The sequence below is a fragment of the Onychomys torridus genome, chromosome 21 (genome assembly GCF_903995425.1).
Source record: "Onychomys torridus chromosome 21, mOncTor1.1, whole genome shotgun sequence".
NCBI classification, from domain to species: Eukaryota; Metazoa; Chordata; class Mammalia; order Rodentia; family Cricetidae; genus Onychomys; species Onychomys torridus.
Genome location: NC_050463.1, coordinates 19110051 through 19133440, shown reverse-complemented (window position 1 = coordinate 19133440; position 23390 = coordinate 19110051). Strand labels below are relative to the sequence as shown.

At 44.1% G+C, this 23390-nt stretch overlaps 2 protein-coding genes across 4 annotated transcripts in view; both read left to right on the top strand.

Annotated features, from left to right (window-relative positions):
* Positions 1 to 14658, top strand: part of Ppm1b (protein phosphatase, Mg2+/Mn2+ dependent 1B) — a 75763-nt gene extending 61105 nt beyond the window's left edge. The window contains exons 6-7 of one of the 3 annotated variants that reach the window (XM_036170660.1): positions 1643 to 1690; positions 2289 to 2571. In XM_036170660.1, coding sequence (XP_036026553.1) covers positions 1643 to 1690 — 48 coding nt within the window. In that variant the 3' untranslated portion in view covers positions 2289 to 2571. Of the gene's footprint in view, positions 1 to 1642; positions 2584 to 14609 lie in introns of those variants that run through there. The other 2 variants (XM_036170662.1, XM_036170659.1) reach the window with 2 other exon arrangements.
* Slc3a1 (solute carrier family 3 member 1) overlaps positions 8309 to 23390 on the top strand; it is a 31329-nt gene continuing 16247 nt past the window's right edge. The window contains exons 1-4 of the mRNA XM_036170669.1: positions 8309 to 8746; positions 14610 to 14789; positions 14932 to 15086; positions 19536 to 19661. Coding sequence (XP_036026562.1) covers positions 8320 to 8746; positions 14610 to 14789; positions 14932 to 15086; positions 19536 to 19661 — 888 coding nt within the window. The 5' untranslated portion in view covers positions 8309 to 8319. The remainder of the gene's footprint in view (positions 8747 to 14609; positions 14790 to 14931; positions 15087 to 19535; positions 19662 to 23390) is intronic.

Below are 23390 nucleotides of genomic sequence, written 5' to 3'. Positions count from 1 at the left end.
ATTTTGATCTTTTATTCTTATATTTTAAAAGCTATCCCATTTAAAATATTGAATTCCTACTCCATAATTATCTTCAGGTCAAGTGTTCCCACTCTGATCCCAGCTAATAAATGTCAGTTCTTTGAAATGACTGTCTCTCCTAATTTAAGGCAGATGTTACCAAGGAAGAATGACCCCATGAGAGAAATATGCAGTTTACTGGTGTTTTTTAAGCTTAAATTGTTTACAATTTAATTTAATCTGTTTATATAATCTGTTTTGAGGCTTCCTCTGTCATAGCATCGTAACTGTCCTTGGCAAAGCCATCATAGCATAGTGGTGCCACGCCCACTTGGTCAAACTTGTTATTAGTTTAGTTCCTGACTGAGTGCTGTGTACTGTTGGACTACCTTTGTTTGAAATTATTTCCAGAGGAACATTCTGATGTAGCAGATAGTGAAAGTCTTAGACACTTAGAGTAGTGTGTAATAAGTTGTAGTAAAGCCTTGTTCCGAAGCTGAATTGCCATTTCTCTTTAGGATGTACAGCAAAGGAGTGCATGCAGTCTTAGCGTTGGTGTGTGGTGTGCAGCCTGGGGTATGTATGGCGTGTGGGCTAAGTGCAAAAGCAGTGCGTGTATGCTTTAGAAGATTGGCTACTCTCGTAGAGAGGGGGGGACTGCTGTGGATCTTCAGCCGTGGCCCAGCCTTCAGTGTTTGGGATTGCAGGCATATGCCAGCTGGCCCAGCTGGAAGAATGATGACTCCAGAGAGGCGTTGGCGAAGTCTTTGGGAAGCTCATCAATAGGAGTTGTATTTGGTGGTGCTAAGTTCCTATGGGTTAGAGATTCCCTGTTCATTTAAAGTTACTCTAATTCTCTAGCCATGTACTGGGATTTTTTTTTAAAATAAGCGTGTGAATGCAAACAAAGTATATAAACAAAATCAACTAAATGGTTCTGAATTATCTTCTAATGATGGTATCAATTTATATACCTGTAGTATACAAGAATGCCCCTCCCCCTTTTCCCACTTTCATCTTGCACATTTCCAGTTTGGTATTTTTCTGGTTTAATTTCCAGTTCTATTATATAACATGTGAACTTTTAGTCTTCATATTTAAGTGTATCTTTTATTAAAGTTTGCTCATATATAATGTCTTTCTTTACCTTTAGCAAATTAACCACTAGTTTTATAAATTCATGAATTGTTTCCTCCACCTCACTGTACTGCTGTTTATGGTTTGTTGTTTCTCAGTGCAGGATATTGAGGGGCAGGACTAAGAGCAAAGGTTACCTGTCCGTTCAGGAGTAACTGCATTCCTAAAATAAACATAGTGCCACAGCATCCCTAAATCTGTGATCATGCTGTGGTTTTCTTCTACTCAAGCAGAGTAAGGGCTTCCAGCTGTGATGGGAGATGTACTAGAGAGGGCTAAAAGGCTCAGGGCTGAACGGTACTGTAGAGTTCTTACAGATCAGAGCACCTTTCCCCTTGAGGTGCCAGTTTTAACTCAGATTTGGTGAGGGTTTTTTGGGGGGGGGTCACTCTAAAATTTTTGAAGTAGTTTACATAAACTGCAACGATCTTGCATGTTAAATCTGATGAACTTTACGGAGTCGTGTACATTCAAAAGTTTTAGAATATTATCATTTTCTCAACAGTTTTACCAACCTTCAATTGCATACACTGACAATGTTTTCATATTATGAGTAAGTAAATGCAATTTTTCCTTTATGATTTTGTTCTTTTAGTAGATACAGGTACAGACATTTAATACAACTGGAACTTAAGGATCAAAATCTAATACAGCATCTTCCCATAACTCTCCCATGGTTCCAGCTGTTGCATTTGGTTGTATTTTATGGCCATTCCATGTCACTCTACTCTAGCAGTATCATGTCATCTTGAATGTCAGCTTTAATATATACTTATCTCTGCCCCTCATTCTACTTTTACAAAAACAAAAGTTGAATGTGTTTACTCCTCAGGATGAGCTTTGGATAATGTGGGCAGTATTTCCCTGTTGGCTGTGTTTTTAAATGCATAGATTAAATTGCTGGCGGGTGATATTTTGAGTGGGGATTAGGTCCATTTCAGGAAGATGCTACGTCTTTCTAATTACAGAAGTGTTTGTAATGCCCCCACTACAGTTTCAGTTTCCTTTATATGGGCTGCTTTTTAAAATTAATTTCTTATTTCATATTCCTTAGTGCTGTTATGAATGAACTATCTCTTTACCCCCAAAATAGGGCTTAGCTGTTAAGTCACCTAAAAGCAAATGGTCTCAATGTCTATCATTCCCACCAGATGGCAGTCTTGGGCACATCCTTTTGTAAAACCAGCTGAGAACTCTTGTGACAAAGCAGTGGCCGATCGACCTACCAAGAGCCCAGAAGTGCAAAGAAGAACAAAAAGTTTTGTTTTGTTTTTGTAAACTTGAAAGAAAAAATGAGTCCAGCAGTACATCGTTACAGTGTCTATTCTGCCAAGAGCTTTAATCTTCTAGCCCATCAGAGAGGGTGGAGAAGAGCTTCCACCTTGCCTTTTAAAACCTTGTTTTTCCATGTTCATGCAATAAACGTTTGTGGCTTCTTGGTAGCAGTTGTGGTTTTATTCCAAGGACTGTTGTGGCAAAAGCTTTAATCTGCCATTCCATTTGCTTCCCTCATCAAATCAGGAGTTAGTGGAGTTCTGTGTGCTGTGGAAACATCCTACGGCTAGTTTCTGTCATTCCTCTTGAAAGGAGATAGTGTTTGTGTTTAGTGTGAAAGCAAGAGGTTTGTACATGGATACAGATTTTTGCTTCAGACCCTTTTATTTTAATACAGGTCACTTCCAAGACCTGTGTTGAGGAATGCAAAAAATACAGATCTGCTTGTTGAGGCAAATTATTTGCTGGTGGGTACACCGCAAACGGCCTCAAATGGTGCATTGACATAATACATCACCCAGGCAACGTTTTTCTTATCCTTTCTTTAAAAGAAGTTCATCAGGGCTCAAACCTGCAGTTTTACATGTGCTAGAGAAGCACTACCACTGAGCACACCCACATTGTAGTACTACTGTTTGTCACAACTCTTTATTAATGAGTGTGTTTATAGTTAGGGAATGGTGAACAGTTGTACCCACAGCATAAACATCCCTTTCTGAGCAATGGAATTCTCATCAAGATCGAAAGTGCAGGAAAGTCTGGCAGGATAAACGGCAGCACATTTGGTCTCTTGAGTACAAAGCTGCGCCAAGGTTAATGTTGCTCTTTCCAGGGACCATGGGGTAAACTTTGTGAGGGTAGACATCTCTTTTAGGAAAAATCATGGGAAGGTTTCCCAAGGTTTCAGATCTCTGCGTACTCCAGTTACATAGAAGAGCAAACTTCAGTGTAATGGACTGATTTCTGCATATTTAATCTGCTTGGCCATGCATGTTGAAATACATTCACTGGCAACACCACAGTGATTATGCACTTAGCTGGTTTTTGTGTATAAAGCGGAATTAGAATTGTTTAGAATTAGCTGCCTCCTTTTCATGTTTGAGAATGAAGGGGGTAAACAAAATCATAAATTCACCCAAATGAAGACAAGTTGTGTATGTAAAATAATTTTTGAAAAGGAATTCCTTCCAAAAAACTCATGATTGACTTCAGCTACCAGGACTAAAAAGTACCAGTGAGAAAGAAAGGGAAACAGGCTATCGATGTCATGTGTGATGCCTGATTTTGTATGTGTGCTGTTTGTCAATTAAAAATTTGTGTCAACAAGACGAGTCACAAAGTTGCTAGTCATCAATTCAATGTCTGTGGTTGATCCCTGGGACCCACATGGTGGAAGGAAGAGACCTGATTCCCATAAGTTGTCCTCTGACCTCTGTGGCACATGTGTACACATACCCAACACACAAATGTGATATTTTTTACAAAGATTTATTGTGTATATTGTCCTGATTGCATGTATGCCTACATGCCAGAAGAGGGCACCAGATTTCATTATAGATGGCTGTGAGCCACCATGTGGGTGCTGGGAATTGAATTCAGGACCTCTGGAAGAGCAGCCAGTGCTCTTAACCACTGAGCCATCTCTCCAGCCCCCCCATCCCCACAAATGTGATTTTAAGGTTATTTTAGGGCCTGCAAGATGGTGGTTAAGAACACCAGCTGCTTGCTCTTCCAGCATCCAGGGTGGCTTACAGCCATTTATATCTTCAGTCCCAGAGGATCTGTTGCCCTCCTGACCTCCCTGTGCACACCGTGCACAGACTTACATGCAGACAAAACATCCATACACCAAGTGGGGGAAAACATTAAAATGTGAGTGCTAGGAATCGGGTTCTGGTCCTCGTGCTTGCTTATGTTACTGACAGGCATCTACAGCTTGTCAGTGATATAACCTTTTAATTCCAATTTCCAGCTCTTCAATTCTGGGTGAAATGTTTAACCACCTGTAAGTTTTTCTCTGTACTGTCTGCTTCCTGCCTTTGTTCCTTTTTCCAACTTGCTGTGTTAATTGGTAAAGCAGATAGCTACACTCTGAAGTGTCGTGTGTCAGAAGTTTTACAACAAATGCTTTCCTCTAGGTGTGTGTGTGCTTTTCTGTTCCTATCTTCTAAAGAAGTAAAACTTACTGGGTTTTCCCTTTATAAGCTCTAGGATATATATTTTGCATTGCATTTAGGAAAGGTTTTCAACTCCAGGATTATTTTTGTGTATTTTTAAAAATACATACAACCACATTGATGTACCTAGAACTTACTTTGGTCTAAAGAATAAAGTAAGCTACATGGCTTTATTAATTTTTCCAAATAGGCAGTGGTCCAACAGGACCTATTAAACATTCTTTCTCCATCTCCGATTTGAATGCTGCCTTCCTGTACTCTTTTGTACTTTATATACATTTATATATGCACATATACATGCATCACATATAATCATGATTCCAATATTTTTTGCCTCTTTTGTCTCATTCTCAACTCTATTTTTGTGTAATTTCTGTTTCAAAATAATAGCCTCAATTACCCTGAAAAATGTCACAGCTCTTGACACACATTGCCAGGTTACTTTGTGGACTTCATTTGTCAAATTACACTGTACCCCTGTCTGAACAATTATTTTTTGAAATAATTCTTTATTGATGTGATTGAAAGTGCTATTCTTTGATATAATGAACCATTCATTGTGAAATGTCCATTTAGATTATTTCAAGTTTTCTGCTGACATTTAATGTTTTAACTAATAGTATGAATCTCCATGATATGTACATATACATGAAATCTACCAGCATATTACATGCCTTTCGTGTTAAAGGTAAGTGCTTTGGTGTATTTGTTGAAAACCTATCCCTCAGCTGTCTTTTGTTCTCAGTGAATACGCCTTGTGATATATATAGTAATTCAAAGGCACTAGTCAGATTAAGCAGTGTGCTCATGATTTAGTTTATTGTTAAAAGCACCCATTCTGCAAAATCAAGGGCTATGGCTGTCATAGTCACAAGTAAAGAGGGTGAGCAGGGTTGTTTCTGTTATGGAAGCAAGTGCTGTGACGTCAAGTTTTCTCTGTTCGTGATTATGCACTAAGGTTGTACCAATAACATTTTCATCATTTAAGTTGTTTAAGCTGAGTGTAGTGATATGCCTTCAGTCCTACTACTTATGAGGCAGAGACAGGAGGATAAGTATCATACTTCTTCACAGTCCCACCTGCCCTCCAATGGTAATTGAATTTCAAGAACTGCATTGTGGAGATACTGGGCTCTGGTCCCTCATGTCTCTTGCTTCTGGCCCTGAGGTTAACAGTCTTTTGCCAAGGTCTCCGTGTGATGCACGGTGTGCTGTTTCCTCAGAGGCCCAAACACAGTGAACTGGTTGGCTCCAGACTATGTCTTAGGATTTCTGTTGCTGTGATGAAACACTGTGACCATAAACAAGCTTGGAAGGAAAGGGTTTATTTTAGCCTATAACTCTCAGGTCACACTCCATTGCTGAGAAAGTCTGAGCAGGATCTCAAGGCAGGAATCTGGAGGCCGGAGTTGATGCAAAAGCCGTGGAGGGGTGCTGCTTACTGGCTTGCTCCACATGACTTGCCCAGCATGTTTTCTTAGACCAAGACTGCTAGCCTAGGCATGGCACTCCCACCATGGGCTGAGCCCTCCCACATCCTTTCAAGAAAATGCCCTACAGGCCAATCTGGTGAGGGTATTTTCTCGGTTAATGTTCACTCTTCCCGAATGACTCTAGCTTGTGTCAAGCTGCCCTAAAACTAGCCAGCACTGACTGGAACCTTTAAAATTGTGGACCGAGGGCCTGGAGAGATGATTCAGTGGGCCAGAATACTGAGCAAGCTTGAGGGCCCGGGCTCTTAACACAGCACCCTTGTAAGAGGCCAGGCATGGTTAAGTGTGCCAGTGACCTTAGCACCACAGCAAGGCAGAGACAGGGACTGCTTAGACAGTCACCGGCATAGCTTTGAGACCTTATCTCAAAGGAGTAAGAAGAGTGTGATCGAGCAGGCAACCTGAGGTCCTGTGAACCTGTGCTTACAGGTGCCTGTGCATGGGCATGGACACACACACACACACACACACACACACACACATGGGCACACACACGGGCACACACACACATGGGCACACACACGGGCACACACACACATGGGCACACACACGGGCACACACACACACACACACACACACGGGGAGGAGGGATTGAAAATGGTCATTATGTATCTGTCAGATAAAGCAGTATTAAAACATGCATGTTAAACTCATTAGCTACCTCTTGGAGGTCAAGGTCAGCCTGGTCTTCACAGTGACTTCCAAGCCAGCTAGTCAAAACAGATAACAGCAGAAAACAACTTTCATTACAAAGAAGTTTCATGTATAATTAAAACAATGAGAAGCAGCATTTATTAGATGTAGTTTATGAGGAGGGATTTGGCATTACATATTTCTAAGAATATATTTAGGGTTGGGGATTTAGCTCAGTGGTAGAGCACTTGCTAGAAGCGCAAGGCCCTGGCTGGGTTTGATCCTCAGCTCAAAAAAAAAAAGAATATATTTAGCTGGGTGGTGGTGGTGCACACCCAGCACTCGGGAGGCAGAGGCAGGAGGATCTCTGTGAGTTCGAGGCCAGCCTGGTCTACAGAGCAAGTTCCAGGGACAGCTAGGGCTACACCGAGAAACCCTGTCTCAAAACAACAAAAAGACAAAATTTAGTGATTCATTACTCTAGATCAAATCGTTCTACAGAAAACCCTTCAGTGGTAGGCATCCAGTCAATTTCCCTAACAAGAGGAAACAAAGGGAGGGGGGCCTGGGGTGGCGCTGCAGTTGAGTTCAATCCCAGAACCCAGGAAAAGGTGGAAGGAGACAGCCAACTCCACAGTGTTGTTACCTTCTGACCACGCAAGTGCACACTATATACAATAGTAATAAAATTTAAAAAATAAATGTAAAAGAAAAATGTCTCCTATCTAATCAAACAGGCCCTCAAGTGCGGCTGATAGTCTCATTCTTTGAGATTTAGGGAATCCTGGAGGCAAGCACTTCAGCCCTTCAGCTGAATGTGAATGTGTTCTACACTTGTCAATGATTAAACAACTGTTTAGTGCTAGCATTAAGGACTGTTTGCCTGTAGTAATACACTTGAACTTGCAAGGCTCAGAAGCCTTTCTCCCCCACTGCTGTCTTTAAGTGCTTAAAAGAAGGCTAGGCCACAGGGATCAAAGAACCCAAGGTCGAGCTGAGCACACACAGGGAGCTTAGCAGACACATGGGCTGTCTGGAGTCAGCCTGAGCTGAGATAAAATGAGCTTCAACAACAACGTGGCGAGGTCCCCTGCCTCCAGAGTCTCTTCTGTGTAGATCTGTGGGAAGAGAGACCTTCAAACAAACAAAAAGAACATTCAGTTTCCCTTGTGAAATTCAGGATCCGTTTTATAACTAAAGAAAGAAAATGTTATGTTCCAAACACTGTAAAACAGCATTAACATTTACCACTATACCCATTTTTTAAAATATCGGGCTCTGGTAAAGGACACCTGCCTTGTACAAGCATCATTGCTGTGGGCAGTTGATACTCACACAAGTAGCATCTTACAGTGCTTGGAACCCTGCCTCCTCCTCCCCAGTCTCCTCCTCCATATATTGTTACTGTAGCTGAGTCAGCCATCCGGTGTAAAGATAATTTTTACCCCCGACCCCCTTTGCCCTTTCTTCCTTGGCTGGGCAAAGTCCAGCCAGGTTTATTTATAAACCATTCAAAGCTCATTAGCAAACCACAGCACTCAGCAAGCCGCCTTTCCACCTCGGTCCCTGCTGCAAAGCACTGGCAAGAGGGACACAGGGAAGACATGGATGAGGACAAAAGCAGAGACTCCATCCAGATGAGTATGAAGGGATGCCGGACCAATAACGGGTTTGTCCAGAATGAAGACATCCCAGAGCAGGACTCAGACCCAAGCTCCAGGGACACCCCACAGGCCAACGCCGCCGTGAGCATCCCTGCTCCAGAGGAGCCCCACCTCAAAGCTGTGCGGCCCTATGCAGGGATGCCAAAGGAGGTGCTCTTCCAGTTCTCTGGCCAGGCTCGCTACCGGGTGCCCCGGGAGATCCTCTTCTGGCTCACTGTGGTTTCCGTGTTCCTGCTCATTGGGGCCACCATAGCCATCATCGCCATCTCTCCAAAATGCCTTGACTGGTGGCAGGCAGGTCCTGTGTACCAGATCTACCCGAGATCTTTTAAGGACAGCGACAAGGATGGGAATGGAGATCTGAAAGGTGCGTGTTCGGAGCTCAGGACCAAACAGGGAAGGGTGGTTTGTGCCTCGTACACCTAGCTTCCTCGAAACCATTTAGTGCCTGGGTTGTGTGGTAAGCACATTCCAGGATGGCTGGCACCCGGTGCCCCTGGGCGTTATCCAAGCACCACTCAGGAGCCAGCAAATCTTTTCCTGGATGTAAAGCTATTTGCTGAAGGCCTTAGAGCCACAAAGTTCAATCTCTTGTCCACTAAGCCAATGCACATATTCATTCATTCGTTAATCCTCCTAGAACCGCTGACTTTGTGGCTGCATGTTTCAGCAGAGACTGGCTTTCCTCGTATATGACATGGCTTGTTGTCTGGCTGGGAGTTTATTAATAAACACATCGCGTTATACAGATGTGATGTTTGCGGGAGGGAAAGACTGTCTTCAAGTTTCAATCCTGAGTATAAGAGGCTAAAAGGACTAACACTGTGTTGTTAGCTGTCACCCAAATAAAGGGTTCTCTAGAGCAATACTCGTATTAGTAGAAAAATAACACCAAAATTTTGTATTTTTAAAATTAAGATGATAATGTTTCATATGTAATTTCGCATCCTTAGAGTTGAATGCTCCTTCAGGCCATATAAAAATGAAACTGGGCATTGGGGAGTTAGCTCAGTGGTAGAGCGCTTGCCTAGCAAGCACAAGGCCCTGGGTTCAGTCCTCAGCTCCGGAAAAAGAAAAGAAAAAAAAAAAAAAGAAAGAAAGAAACTCTACCAGACGACAGTGGGTATAAACTGTGGCCTGGTTGGTAGAGTCAACATGGTTTAGGACAGCAAAAAAAAACAAAACAAAAAACCAAAACCTGGGTGCTCATGATCCTCCTGCCTCCGCCTCCTTCAGCAAATCCTACAGGCGTGCGCTCACAGAGCAAGTTCCAGGACAGGCTCCAAAGCTACACACAGAAACCCTGTCTCGAAAAAAAAAACCACCCCGAAAACTGGGTGCTGTCCTGCTGGCCTCTAATAGCAGCCTTCAGAGGCTTAGCATGATTGCCATGAGTTCAAGGACAAACTGGGCTCCCCTAGCCCCCCAAAAAATAGAGAGAGAGAGGATGTATGAAAAGGGGGTTCAGTAAGAAGACAGCTACTAGCAAGTTTGTTTTTGCAATGATTATTTGTTTAAAGAAAACATCAAGATGATATGGCAGAGCATGAGGAGGGATGCTCTAACCCGCCTTTACAATGTTACAAGTTCTAGATCCCCAACTTTTCTTAATAACTAATGGAAGACTTCTTTTTTTTTTGTACTTTCATTGCACTCCAGTATCTCCGCTCCCTCCCTGCCTCTCTCCCCACACCCTCCGTGCTAGGGGTGAATCCCAGGGCTTTGTCCATCCAGTGACACAAGCTTTCTACCAGTGGCCTTTTATCTCTTAGTCTTTGTGCATCATCACTGTCTGGGGAAGAGTCCTCAAAGGTGCAGCTCTGAGCCTTCATTAACCTTTAGCTTATACCTTCAGCATTCATTCCCCCGTTGGCACTTCCTGTGAGCACCAGCTGCCTCTAAGCCAGCAAGTGTTGGCAAAGTTGCGTTTTGACGTCCCAGAACCAGGGACGCACTTCCTACCTCCTGGCCCTGCCTCCCTAGTCTGCTCCTAGGTGGTTCCCAAGTTCCCACAGACATGCAGTTTCTAGTTAGCTCTCCTGCGTGCCTTTCTGCTGTTTCCTGTTACCCAGCAGGTACAGGTCCTCAAGGCCAAGGACCCTGTTATTCTGGAGAAACCGCCCCAGGTTTGGTTTTACTGGTGGTCTTCTATCTCCCCAAGTGTGGGCTGGGGCCCCCCCAGTCCCTCGGTGTCTCTCCATCCCTTGGTTTTCCTCCCTCCCTTGTGCTGGAGGATACACTCTGCCCACCCCCAATGCCCCACCCCCAACCCCCATCCTTCCCACCCCTACTTCTGTACTTGCTTCTGGTTTAAATGAAAATATTTCTTTTTTCTTTTCTTTTTTTCAAGACAGGGTTTCTCTGTGTAGCTTTGGAGCCTGTCCTGAACTCGCTCTGTAGATCAGGCTGGCCTCGAACTCACAGAGATCCGCCCTCCTCTGCCTCCCAAGAGTTGGGATTAAAGGTGTGCGCCACCGCTGCCTGGCTTAAATGGAAGTATTTCTGTTGCCTGTTGATACTCTGAAATGTGACAGTCACCTGTAAAGACAGCACAAATAAGCAGGCTGCTATAGCTAGATCCCGCTGTTACTGGAGTCAGAGCCTGGACCTGGACAGCCCTAACCGGCCCAACTCAGCCACTGGCCAATTAAAGAGGGATAGAGAAAAGCAGAGAAGAGACTGATTCAATAGGCTGGGAAGAAGTCCACGTTCAGGGTTCCCGACACAAAGCTTAGGTTCCAATAGAAGGCAAAAGGTGCGCACAGCTAAAGGTGTGGTCCGATCTGTAATTGACTCATCATTGTACAGATTCATCATCCTTCCTGGTGCTCTGGCAAATGATCAGACCTGTAAGAACTCTCTCTCCAGGAGACAAGCTCCTCCTCTGGCTGCACCAGGCCTCAGGCTTTTCCTTCCCCCAGGGAGAGATCTCGAGGGAAATTCCAATTCTTCTTTTTTTTGTTTTTTTGTTTTTTGTTTTTCCAGACAGGGTTTCTCTGTGTAGCTTTGTGCCTTTCCTGGACTTACTTTGTAGACCAGGCTGGCTTCAGACTCTGAAATCCACCTGCCTCTGCTAGGATTAAAGGCGGTATGCACCCAGGCAAAATTCTAATTCTTTAGGGACCTTTGTCTCAGTAGTCTGATAATGAAAGGGTGTCTCTAGAATGTCTTCACTTCAGCCAGGGCTCAGGGGACTCTGTGGTCTGTCTCCTCCACCTCCTGCTTGCTTAGGTGTGGCCTCTGACTTACTTTAGGAAGGCTCATGGGAAACACAGAGAATTACCTGCTCAAGTCTCCAAATCTGCATTTAGGACCTTGAGCTAGAAGCCACAGCGGCCAGCCAGCCAGTCATCTCCAGCTTCACATCCATTGGCCTCCCCTGCCACACCCAGACTCTCTTGTGTATGGACTCAAGCCTTCCTACAGAAGTGAACAAGGGACAAGCCCTCAAACAGCTGCTCAAAGACTTGAAGCCTGGCAAATACTGGTGCATACCTGTCTTCTACTTCATTGTTAGATTTTGGCTCAATCCCTCTTTTCCACGTAACAGCTTCGCACTGTTTGCTCGGTCATTTACTTATTTATTGTGCTGAAACCCAGGCTTATTCCGTAACACCCCAGCCCATGGCTTTCCTCATCAGCTCCTCTGCCCTAGATGGTCAGGCCCTAGATGGTCAGGTCCATAAATCACCTTGCACATCTCTTCTCCGGTCCGGCATCATCCCGTTCCAGCCTCTTTACCTCGCTATAGCAGTACTGTGCAAGTTTTCTTTTCAAGGTGAAATTGATTGTAGTAATATATTTTGTTTAATCCAATGCATTTTTCTGTATCAACGTATCAGCAGAAAATAGTATTGACATATTGTAAGTTCTTTCTTTTTGTACTATGTCTTAAAAATCTGGTTTGTGCCTCCTCCTGCAGCACATCTCAACCCAGATGAGCCACAGTGCAACTGCTCAGTAGCCACAGGTGACAAATTGCTTTGGTATGAGCTAGTGCTTTCCAGACTATCTGGGACCAAATGTCACTTAGCCCTTTGGCACCTAGCTCACCTACAGTATTGGTTTTCAGTATGAACGTCAAGGGCTAAGGATGGCTGTAGTTATGGAGTGCTTGCCTAGCTCTGGATTTGATCTCCTGAATAAACTAGGCATGGTGGTGCATGCTTGTATGTAACCCCAGTACTGTGTGTCCTAAGCATGTGCATGCGCGCGTGTGTGTGTGTGTGTGTGTGTGTGTGTGAGGCAGTTGTAGAGGCAGAAAGATCAGAAATTTAAGGTTGTCTTGGGCCACATAGTAAGTTTGAAGCCAGCCTGGGTTACTTGAGACCCTGTCTCAGATGAGTGAGTGAGTGTGTGTGTGTGTGTGTGTCTACACTATGTATATATATTATGTGACATGTTAACATATTTCAAAATATGTGTTTGGCTGGGCGGTGGAGGCGCACGCCTTTAGTCCCAGCACTCGGGAGGCAGAGGCAGGTGGATCTCTGTGAGTTCGAGGCCAGCCTGGTCTACAGAGCGAGTTCCAGGAAAGGCGCAAAGCTACACAGAGAAACCCTGTTTCGGAAAAAAAAAAATATATATATGTATTTGTATTAAAGATAAAAAGTTATGCTAGAAGATTGATGTTATTCATAGGACTAGATTGCTGTCTGAATTTCACTCAAATTCAATAAAATTGCTAATATTTTAACCTTTGATATAAAAATTTTTATTTTAGACAGATTTTGTTTTATCTTTATTTTTAAAAACTTTAATTTATGTATAGCAATACAATTTGCATATCAAATAACACTATAAAAATGATTTGATATAGTTTTTAAATAGAAGAAAAAAAGTGGAAAATTTTCAGCTTCCCCCAAGCTTTCCCTTCCCCCAAAACAAAGTTTTAAAAAATTTACTTTTCCTAAGAGGGTCATTTAGACAAATGTGTTCAGTAACTAATCATGTCTAACTTTGTTGGTTTTGTTATTGTTGTTGTTGTGTTGAGACAGGATTTCTCTGTTTAACAGTCTGGCTGTATTGGTGAAATTATTGAGGCCTCTCCACGTAGTTAAAAGGGAGGTTTATTTTGTGGGGTAACTCACAAGTGAAGGGATAGGTTACAGGGTCTGGGAAAGGTATGGCGCAGTCCGGCGGTGTTCTCTGGAGAACTCTCTCGGTCTACCTCCAGCGTCCAGGGTCCCAGAACCAAGCCAGACCTTTCCTCTCAATCCTGAGTCTTCCGCTTCCTCCCTCAGGCCCGCCTTGTGGGCGTGACCATTACCAAAGCCTCAATGGGGGTTGGAACTTCCAGGCCAATCCTGGGATGGCTGCCCACTACATGGCTGTCCTCAAACTTACAGAGATCTACCTGCTTCTGTCCCCAAGTGCTGGAATTAAACGCATGCACCACCACTGGGCATCATATCTAGTTTCTGTCTGTATATTTAGACAGGTATTAAGTGTAGGTACAGTCTACACCTGAGAAAGGTTGTAGGGTGGCGGCACCCACATTTAGTCCCAATCCCAGCACCTGGGAGGCAGAAGCAGGTGAGTCTCTGTGAGTTCAAGACCAGCCCAGTCTACACAGAGACTTTCAGTCCAGCCAGGGCTACACAGAAAGACCCTGTGTCAAACAAAAAAAGGAGGAGGACAAGGAAAGAAAGGAAGGAAGGAAGAAGGAAAGAAGGAGGAAGGAAGGAGACCGAGATAAGGCAATGTTAGGTGACATGGAAGAATGGAATGAAAACAGACACATGGCATGAGAGAAAATCTGAAGCTACTTTTTTTTGTTTGTTTGGTTTTGGTTTTTTGAGACAGGGTTTCTCTGTGTAGCTTTGCACCTTTCCTGGAACTCACTCTGTAGCCCAGGCTGGCCTCGAACTCACAGAGATCCACCTGGCTCTGCCTCCTGAGTGCTGGGATTAAAGGCGTGCAACACCACTGCCCGGCTACTTTTTTTTTTAGCTTCAACTCCATTAACCCTTTTTCTCTGTTCATAGTGGGTGTATAAATTCAACTTTCTGAGTATTAAAAATAGCAAGAATCCTTTTCTTCATTGAAAAAACAAACAAACAAACCCAGTGTGCTATTCCTTTGAGGCAGTGATTGTGAGGGGTAGGCTTCCTTTCTGATGCCACTAACCATCTGGCATTTTTTTTTAAATCGCCGCCTTATTTTATTTTTAAAGCTTCAGATAAAAAAACCAAAGCTGCGTTTGCTCACTTCTTTGCCTCTTCCCTCAGGTATCCAAGAGAAGCTAGATTACATCACCTCTCTACACGTAAAGACTATTTGGATCAGTTCCTTTTATAAATCATCTTTGAAAGATTTCAGATATGGCATTGAGGATTTCCAAGAAATTGATCCTATTTTTGGAACAATGAAAGATTTTGAGGATTTGGTCGCCGCCATCCATGACAAAGGTAAAGGAAATGAGAAGCGTGGGGGAGGGAAACGCAGGTGGAGAGCATGGTGCCTCACGGTCCAGGCTTACCCATCTTCCCGTTCACGGTTGTCCTGCTCACATGGTCTGTTCCTAACATTTGAAATGTCTTTACTCATTAGGTTTAAAATTAATAGTCGATTTCATCCCAAACCACACCAGTGACAAACATCCTTGGTTTCAGTCGAGTAGGACACGGAGCGGGAAATACACTGATTACTACATCTGGCACAACTGCACTCATGAGAATGGTGTAACCATCCCTCCCAACAACTGGGTAAGGACAACCATGAGCAGACAGAAACTGGGCAGCTCTAGACTAACGGAGCGGGAGATGTGTGGAGCCCATCAAGCAAAAGCTTCGAAGGATGTAGTTTAGAAATAGAAAATGTTTCCCAAATGGCCTTTTGGTTTCCGACTTCATTGTGGAGCTGATGTGCTCTGGTATGTGGTCCCCTCCTTACTGGCATCTTCTTCCATTTTGCTCTCACTTCCTACCTTGTCCAGCATAGGTTCTGGGGCTCCTGGATGGAGATAGGATAATAATAGTTATTAATTTTTTTCCTACTGTCTTTTACCACTCTCCAGGGTCCTTTGCTTTCTTGATTTTTGACCCCCTACTGGACATCAAAAGCAAACAGAGTCATCACTTTCTCCTTTTCTGAACCTTGGTGCTGAGCCTCTGGACACATCTGTTGTCATCATCCCTTCCTGAGCCTTTACCTTGTCTTGGGGAGTTGACTGAGCCCAGGGGATCAGCATGGTCTCATTGTCTTCCAGCTCCCTGCTGCCTCCTTCCAACCCTAGCTTCTTAGCAGCAAATGCTACTCAGAGAGCATCGGAGCCATTGTCCTTCCTACTTACTCCTTCTGCAAGAGACCAGGTCTGTCTAGGCAGCCAGATTTAGCAAATGAGAGCCCCAAACATGCATTTAAACCTGAGTTTTAGACAAGTAGTGAATGAACTTTTAGCCTAAAATATTGTACAGCTCAGGTTCTAAATCTGCATGTTCAACCTACCACATATAAATTGTGGAAGACCAGCCCCCACACCTATTTACCCCAGGAACTCTTGAGGATTGAGAGATAAGAGGCTTGAGAGTTAAGAAGAAGAGAGAAAACACAGGATAAACTCGGGTAGGCCTGGATCCTTATCCACTGGCCCAGAGCTTTATTCCAAAGGGCTATTTATAACAATGCTAAGGGGTGGAGCAAAAGACCTCCCCCTTGCTAGTTAGACCCTTACAAACACCTGGTACCCAAGCCTGTGGTCCAATCAACCTCCCATGCAGTCCTGCTGGGTACAGCCACTAGGAAACCTAGTGTGCTCCAACTATATATTTGAAAAACGATTGCAAAGGGACTGTATTAGCTATAGACCATTAGTTGATCATTATTCCTGAAAATACAATAGCATAGCTACAACTTAACATTTACATTGTATTAAGTGGTAAGATTAATACAGAGATCTCATGAAGTATAAAAGACAATGTGTGAGAGTTGTATGTAAATTCTCCACTTTTACACAAGAGACTTGAGCACCTGCTGATTTGATGTCTGACAGGGTCCTGGAAGCCTGGCTCTCCTAGGAGACTATGGCTGTCCCTGAAAGTCAGATTTGCTAGGCACCCTATAGTCCAGCAGCAAGCCATCTCTCGTCTCAGGCATGATCCTCCTGGTCAGGCCTGTTTTCTCCCAAGTCATTTATTCTAGATTCTCTTGCCCCATGGAGTCCCCCCTATTCTCACCCCGACCTTCTCTGCTGGTCTTGGAAACCAACTTTCAACCCAGACACACTCAGAGTCTGCATGCTTCACGATTAACTATGTGACCTCTCTGTAACTGCCCATCTGCCAAGCTCAGTGCATGGTGCCACCAGGCAGCCCATGGCAGGCCATCAGCACATCCTGGAGTGTTTATTGCCTTAACCAACCCATCTCCAAATTAACCCTTTGTTAAAAGGCTATTAGCGAACATTTATTAACCTACTGTGTGCAGGCTGTCTATTAAGGGGCTGGCATTCATTAATTCATCCAGGCTACCCCTCCAATTCTACGAATTATTTTAGTACCCGTCTTGCACGTAGCAGAGTGAGGTCATGGGGCTGGCAAATGAAAGGGTTAAAGACTGGATATATTCAGTGCTGCTTCTGGAACTCACCACTCACTCCTCAGACCATTCGGTCTCTCAACTACAGCACATGACAGCTGCATCTTTTACCACCACTTTTTCCATCCATCCATCCATCAGCTTTCCACTTGTAGGCAAGGTTGATTTTTTCTAATGTAAAAAGTCAACACATGCCTGGAGAGATGGCTCAGTGGTTGAGAGCACTGGCTGCTCTTCCAGAGGATTAAGGTTCTCTTCCCAGCACCCACACTGGACAGCTCACAACTGCCTGACATCCTCTCTGGCCTCCATGGCCACACACACGACCTACACACAAACACACATGAATCCATATAAATAAAAATAACTCTTAAGATGTTAGCACATACAAATAGATGAATATGATGCAATGCTACCCAGCAGTGCAATGGACTACTAGTTGTGGGGGCTGGCGAGATGGCTCAGCTGTCAAGAGTACTGGCTGCTCTTCCAGAGGACCTGGGTTCCACTCCCAGCACCCCATGGCAGCTCACAATTCTTGTCCAGGGGAATCTGATGCCCTCTTCCAGCTTCTATGAACACCAGGCACACATGTGATGCATGGACATACATGTAGATGAAATACCCATATACATAAAGTAAATAAGTTAAAAATATTTTTAAGAGGCTCCTATAACCCTATGTGTATGAAATTCTAGATAATAGAAAATAATTTATCAAGTCATGGAGTTGATGAGTGTTGACTTATTTTTTTACTTACATTTTTTTATTAGATTTATTTAATCTTGTATGTGGGGGATGGGAATGTGGGGAGCAGGTGTTTGTGTACCATGGAGTACACACAGAAGTCAAAGGGCAGCTTGTAGACGTCAGTCTCTTTCTACCATGTGGGTCCTAGGAATTTGCTTTGCTTATATAATATGCCATCAGCAGTTAATTTTTAGTTGTCTTTACTTTGAACTTCATGAAAAGTAAAGCTTTTTTTTTTTTTTTTTTTTGTTTTTTGTTTTTTGTTTTTTGAGACAGGGTTTCTCTGTAGCTTTGGAGCCTGTCCTGGACTAGCTCTGTAGACCAGGCTAGCCTCGAACTCACAGAGATCCACCTGCCTCTGCCTCCCGAGTGCTGGGATTACAGGCGTGCACCACCACCGCCTGGCTTGTTTTAATATTTGGAAGGATCTATTCATGTGGTTTTGGATTGTCATACTTCACACATTTTCCCTGTTGCATATTGCTGTATGCACTATATATATTACACATCATGAATCATGTCATATGCATGCTTGTTAACCTATTTTGAGGCTTATGAGTAAAGTTTTTGTGTGTCAAGTAGGTGTAATGTCACCATGCAGGATGCTGGGTTACTCTCTTGGTCAAACTTTTTTTTTTTTTTTTTTTGCCATTCAGGTGAACATAAAAATCCCATGTTTTTAATTTTATATTTATCTAATTATTAGTAGTTATGGAACTAATGTAGTAAGTGTGTGGTTGTGGATGACACTGAACCTCTTATACATTTAGTCCCTTGGCTGTCTGTTTCTGTGAAGTACTTATTTCTGTTTTTGGTTTTTCGAGACAGGGTTTCTCTGTGTAGCTTTGCACCTTTCCTGGAACTCACTTGGTAGCCCAGGCTGGCCTTGAACTCACAGAGATCCACTTGGCTCTGCCTCCTGAGTGCTGGGATTAAAGGCATGCACCACCACCACCCGGCTATTTCTGTTTTGTTTTTTGGTTTTTTTTCAATTCTCTTTTGGGTTGCTTATTTGTAATCTTTTTTTAGTTAGGCATGATGTAAGCACATCATCTTGAGTCATGTCCAGGTGGCCCACACAGCGAATGGAGGTTGATAAGTTTCCTTAAAAGACAGCAGCTGCTACTCACTGTGGCCAGTTGCCATGGAAACGCAGCCCCCATGTGACCGTATCTTCCAATGAAAAAGAAAAGGATTTAGGTGGGGTAACTCCCCCGCCACCACATTTTTTCCATTTGCTCTTTATCAAGACATGAACAAAAGTCCTGAAATAGAGCCCAGGAAACTCTCACGTTTAAAGATAGGTTGAGTCAGATTGACTAGAGATAATGAGAGACCAGCCAGAGAATCTGGACATGCAGTCATGCCCCTGATCCCTTCTGGCAAGAAGATATTAGTCATACTATCAAACACATCTGAGTACTGGTGCCAGAAGTCACTAGACTTTTATTCCAGAAGACTAGTAGAGTTTTAAGTGATTCTTTGGGGAGTCATCTCTGGCTTCATGCTCTAAGACACAATATATGCTATCTTTCTCCATAATCTACTTCACATACTGGAGTCTTGAGCCCGAGCAGCAGATTCAAGGGAATATGTGAGGAATGGCTGTTCCTTAAGTTGGTCTTGACCGGAACTTGAGAGCATCAGCTGGTATTGTGGTTGTTAGGAATGGTGTTACTTGCCAAGTACTTTTGTGGAGCATTAGGGTGAAATGTGGGGATGTTGATTTACTTAGTGCTCTCCCTGGATAGACAGCTCCTGGGATTTATGCACCACCTCCTGGGGCTGGGATGGCAAGGCCACCTCTTTGTGGACAAGGCCAGTGTAGGACTGAGTGAAGTAACGATGCATTCTTTCCCATCTGCTAGCTGAGTGTGTATGGGAACTCCAGTTGGCACTTTGACGAAGTACGAGAGCAATGTTATTTTCACCAGTTTTTGAAAGAGCAACCTGACTTAAATTTCCGAAATCCTGATGTTCAAGAAGAAATAAAGGTGAGTGTGGACACCCACACAGACTTCTCCACTAGTGGGACCAACGTGGTTATTTGAAAAACTCTGTGTTGACTGAACAGCTGTGTGGGCAAAATCAATCAAAGTGTATCATTAAATTCTCAGGTTAAGGTGTCAAATGCAAATATTGACATGTGTTGGTGGCTCTTTTCTTCATCTAAACCAGCATACTGTAAATAATAGGGAACACAGCGACCTAAGCTGGAGGTGATCTTTGGCCTGAGGTAATTGGCTGGTGTGTTGTGGGAGAGTTGAGAACGCAGGCTTTGGGGGCTGGTTCCTACATGTGCAGTAGGCCTCTGGGTGAATTGTTTGACTTTCCTGGTCTCAGATCCTCAACCTATGAAACACAGCTGGTGGCAATATTGTGTTTGTTCAGAAGACAGGAAGAGAGAATCCATGCATCCACGTGTAGTATGTTTGTGTTCACTCATATATACTGGCGAATTGCTCGCTCTGTGCCAGGCCCTGTCTCGAGCATTGAGAATTTGACAGTGGGTTTAAGAAAAAAAAGCGCATCCTTCAGCCAGTCTCTGGAACGCCAAGGGAACAAAATCATTACTGCATTTAAGACACTTCAGAAGGTGCTGAATGTTCTCTCAGGGAAGGGGCATTGGTGTGCCAGGGAGAGTTTGCTCTTCCAAAGAAGGGGAACTCTTGGGACAGAGGCTGCTGAGATGAGAAATGGAGCCTAGGAAATGGGAGTTCCAGGCGGGGTGAGGTGGGGAGGGGGGTGCAAAAATCCTCAAGTTCAGTTTTAAGTTTCAGATAATGAGTAATGCAATTTGGAGGCTATGTCTACTAAAAGGAAAACCTGTTGGTGATTTGAAATTAAAATTTCATTTGGTGTCTTGTATGTTAAGTGGAAGCCCCACTTGTGGGCTGGCAAGGCTGCAGGGTGAGAGGCAGGGAGGCAGAAGTAGGAGATGTGTGCTAGTCAGATCTGCAAGCACATGCTGAGTCACTGAAGGTCCTCTGTGGCTCCAGGAGGGGAAGGTTCCTGTTGCCAACTCAGCGGACTCCCCCCCCCACCCCCCCCCCCCGTGATCCTTATTCTCAGGGAATAGAGCCTTGTTCCCACTCTCCACATGGCTGTGGGTGGAGAGGGTGGGATTTTAGGGGAGCTGGGTAGTGCTAGGGGAAGCAGGTAGCAGGGAGACAGGACAGAATTGAGAGCTGTGGGCAACTCCAGTAGAAAAGCAACTGTCCATAAAAGCTTGGGTTTATTTCTGGACCCTTAATTCTTGTCCATTCTTCTGTGTATCAGTTTCTAGGTCAGGACCCCTGTCTGGTTACTGTAGCTTTGTAGTAATTTTAAAATCAAGAGTATGAGTCTGCTAGGCATGGTGACACTCTGCCTTTAATCCCAGCACAGAGACAGAGGCAGGAGGCAGAAGACATGGGTAGGAATATCTCTGTGAATTCTAAGTCAGCCTGGTCTATATAGTGAGTTCCAGGACAGCCAGGGCACAAAATGAGACCCTGTCTAATAAACAAATAAATAAGCATGAGTTCAACTCTGTTTGGGATATTGTGTGACTATTCTGAGTCCTTTGCATGTCCATATGAATTTTTGTAGCAATGTCTCAGTTGTGCCAAGAAGCCTGCTGGCATTTTAATAAGAACTCCATCAAGTCTGTAGCACATTTTGAGGAGTATTGACATCTTCATATTAAACCTTCCCATCTAGGAACATGGAATGCCTTTCCCTTGTTTAAGTGCTCTCCAAGTTCTTCCTACAGTGTTTTATAGTTTCAGAAAAAAGGCCCTCCCCTCGCTTCTCCCCTCCCTCTCTCCCTTCTTTCCTTTCTCTTCCTCTTCCTTCTTCATTTTTTCTAGTTTTTCTCATTCTAGACAAGTCCATTACCACTGAGCAACACCCCCCCCCCCACCCTTCTGCACTCCCGTTTAGACATTTATTCCTGTGGACTCCTTAGGCTTAAGACCATGGAGACATGTATGAGGTCTCAATGGATTGCTTGGGAGACTGTTCTAGAAGCAATCACCTTGCGTCAGGCCACTCTTATTTCAGTGAAATAGTTAAAGTCAGCAGACGAAGGGTTAGTTTCAATCTTGGTGTGGCAAACTGTCTTCCATTACCAAAGTTCACTGCTTGATCCCGCTCCCCCACCCATACTTATTAGTCACTCTCTACTTGACAAGTAATTTACCGAGCTCTGTTGATGCTCTTAAGATATTATAGAGAAGGAGCCTCTGGGAGGTGAAGTGGTGTTTCTTGGGAGACAGGGGTAGGATTCAAGCCTAGGTTTGGGGAGTTCACCATCCCAACCACATCTGGGTCCTGTGTTGAGGCACCATTTCTCCTGCGTGCTTCTCTTTACTTGCGGTTTTCAGTCAGGAATTCATAACTATGTCAAGCAGTCAGTTACTGGACTCTCCACGCCCTCGTAGTGACAGTGATGGATTGTCTGCAGATGTTTAAACAAGCGTTGCAGATTTTGACACAGTGTGCTGGTGGATATATTAATGATTCTTTGATTAACTTGGCTGTTCTCTGGCAGGCATCCGGGTAGTGAGATCTGTGAATAGAAAGCCCCCCCCCCCCAGCCCCAACCCCTGCCCCACCCTGTCTGGGCCATTACTACCTTATCCAGAGGTTAAACATTGTTTGGAAAGGGAGTCAAGATTCACTATGAGGAGTGAATAAGAGATGCTGAGAGGCTGAGGTGAGGAGGCTCCTGGACCGGACCTTCCTCAGAGGGCTCCTCTGATGCCCTCCTGCTCCTCCTTCCCACAACACTTACCTGTGCAGTGGAGCTGAGCAGGTCAATAATTTGCAACTTAGGTGGTTAGCAGGGAGGAGGCATCTGGATGGACTTCTGTTCACATAGCAACTTGAACTTCTGGAGCCTGAGCCTTCTCCCCTGGCAGCCATCAGCTTTCAGCTATTGCCCCCATAGCAGACTAGTACACAGAGTTCTCCTACTCCGTCTCTTCCCTTCCCAGTGGCTGCTGGGAACTCGGGGTCTGAGCGCTTTCCCCTGGAGGAGTTGCGAGGCCCCAGAGGTGTTTATATTAGATTGTAGTGATTTATACTAAATAGTAGTATTTTGTATACTTCCAGTCACTCTGGTTTCTACCTGCCTTCCAAATCACCCTCCTTCCCTTTGTGACGGATGAGGAACCAGAGCAGGGTACAGTGACCAGTGGCGGTGTGTTAGAAGAGAAAACATTCCCAGTGGAAATCAGGACGGTGTGGTATCATGGCAGCGAAGAGTCAAAGACACAGTGTACTGTCCCCAAAGTCCCTAAGTCTGGGTCACCCAACCAGGTAGAACCAGGCACTGTGCCCATTTTTGTACCCAGTACCCTGGAGAGCGTAACTGGGATGAAAAAAAAAAAAGAGGTTAAGAGTTAAAATCTGGAGCCTTCTTCTCTCATCTGGTGGAGAGAATAAGTAACACGAAGGAAGTGCTTTTTAAGAGCAAACTCTGGGTTGTATGGGTTCAGCTTTTAAAGTGTCTCATCAGGGCTGGGTGTGTAGCTCAGTGGTGGAGCCCTTTCCTGGCAGTCCTGGAGTCTTGGGTCTCATCCTCAGCATTTTAAACAAACACACTCAAAAACATCTCATGGAACAAGGCCACAAAGTATGATGATACTTACAGAAGTTCCAGGACACTTCTTTCTCATTCAGTTTTTTTTTTTTTTTAAGTACTTTTTTTTCTTGTGTCTCTGTGTGGGTATGTGCAC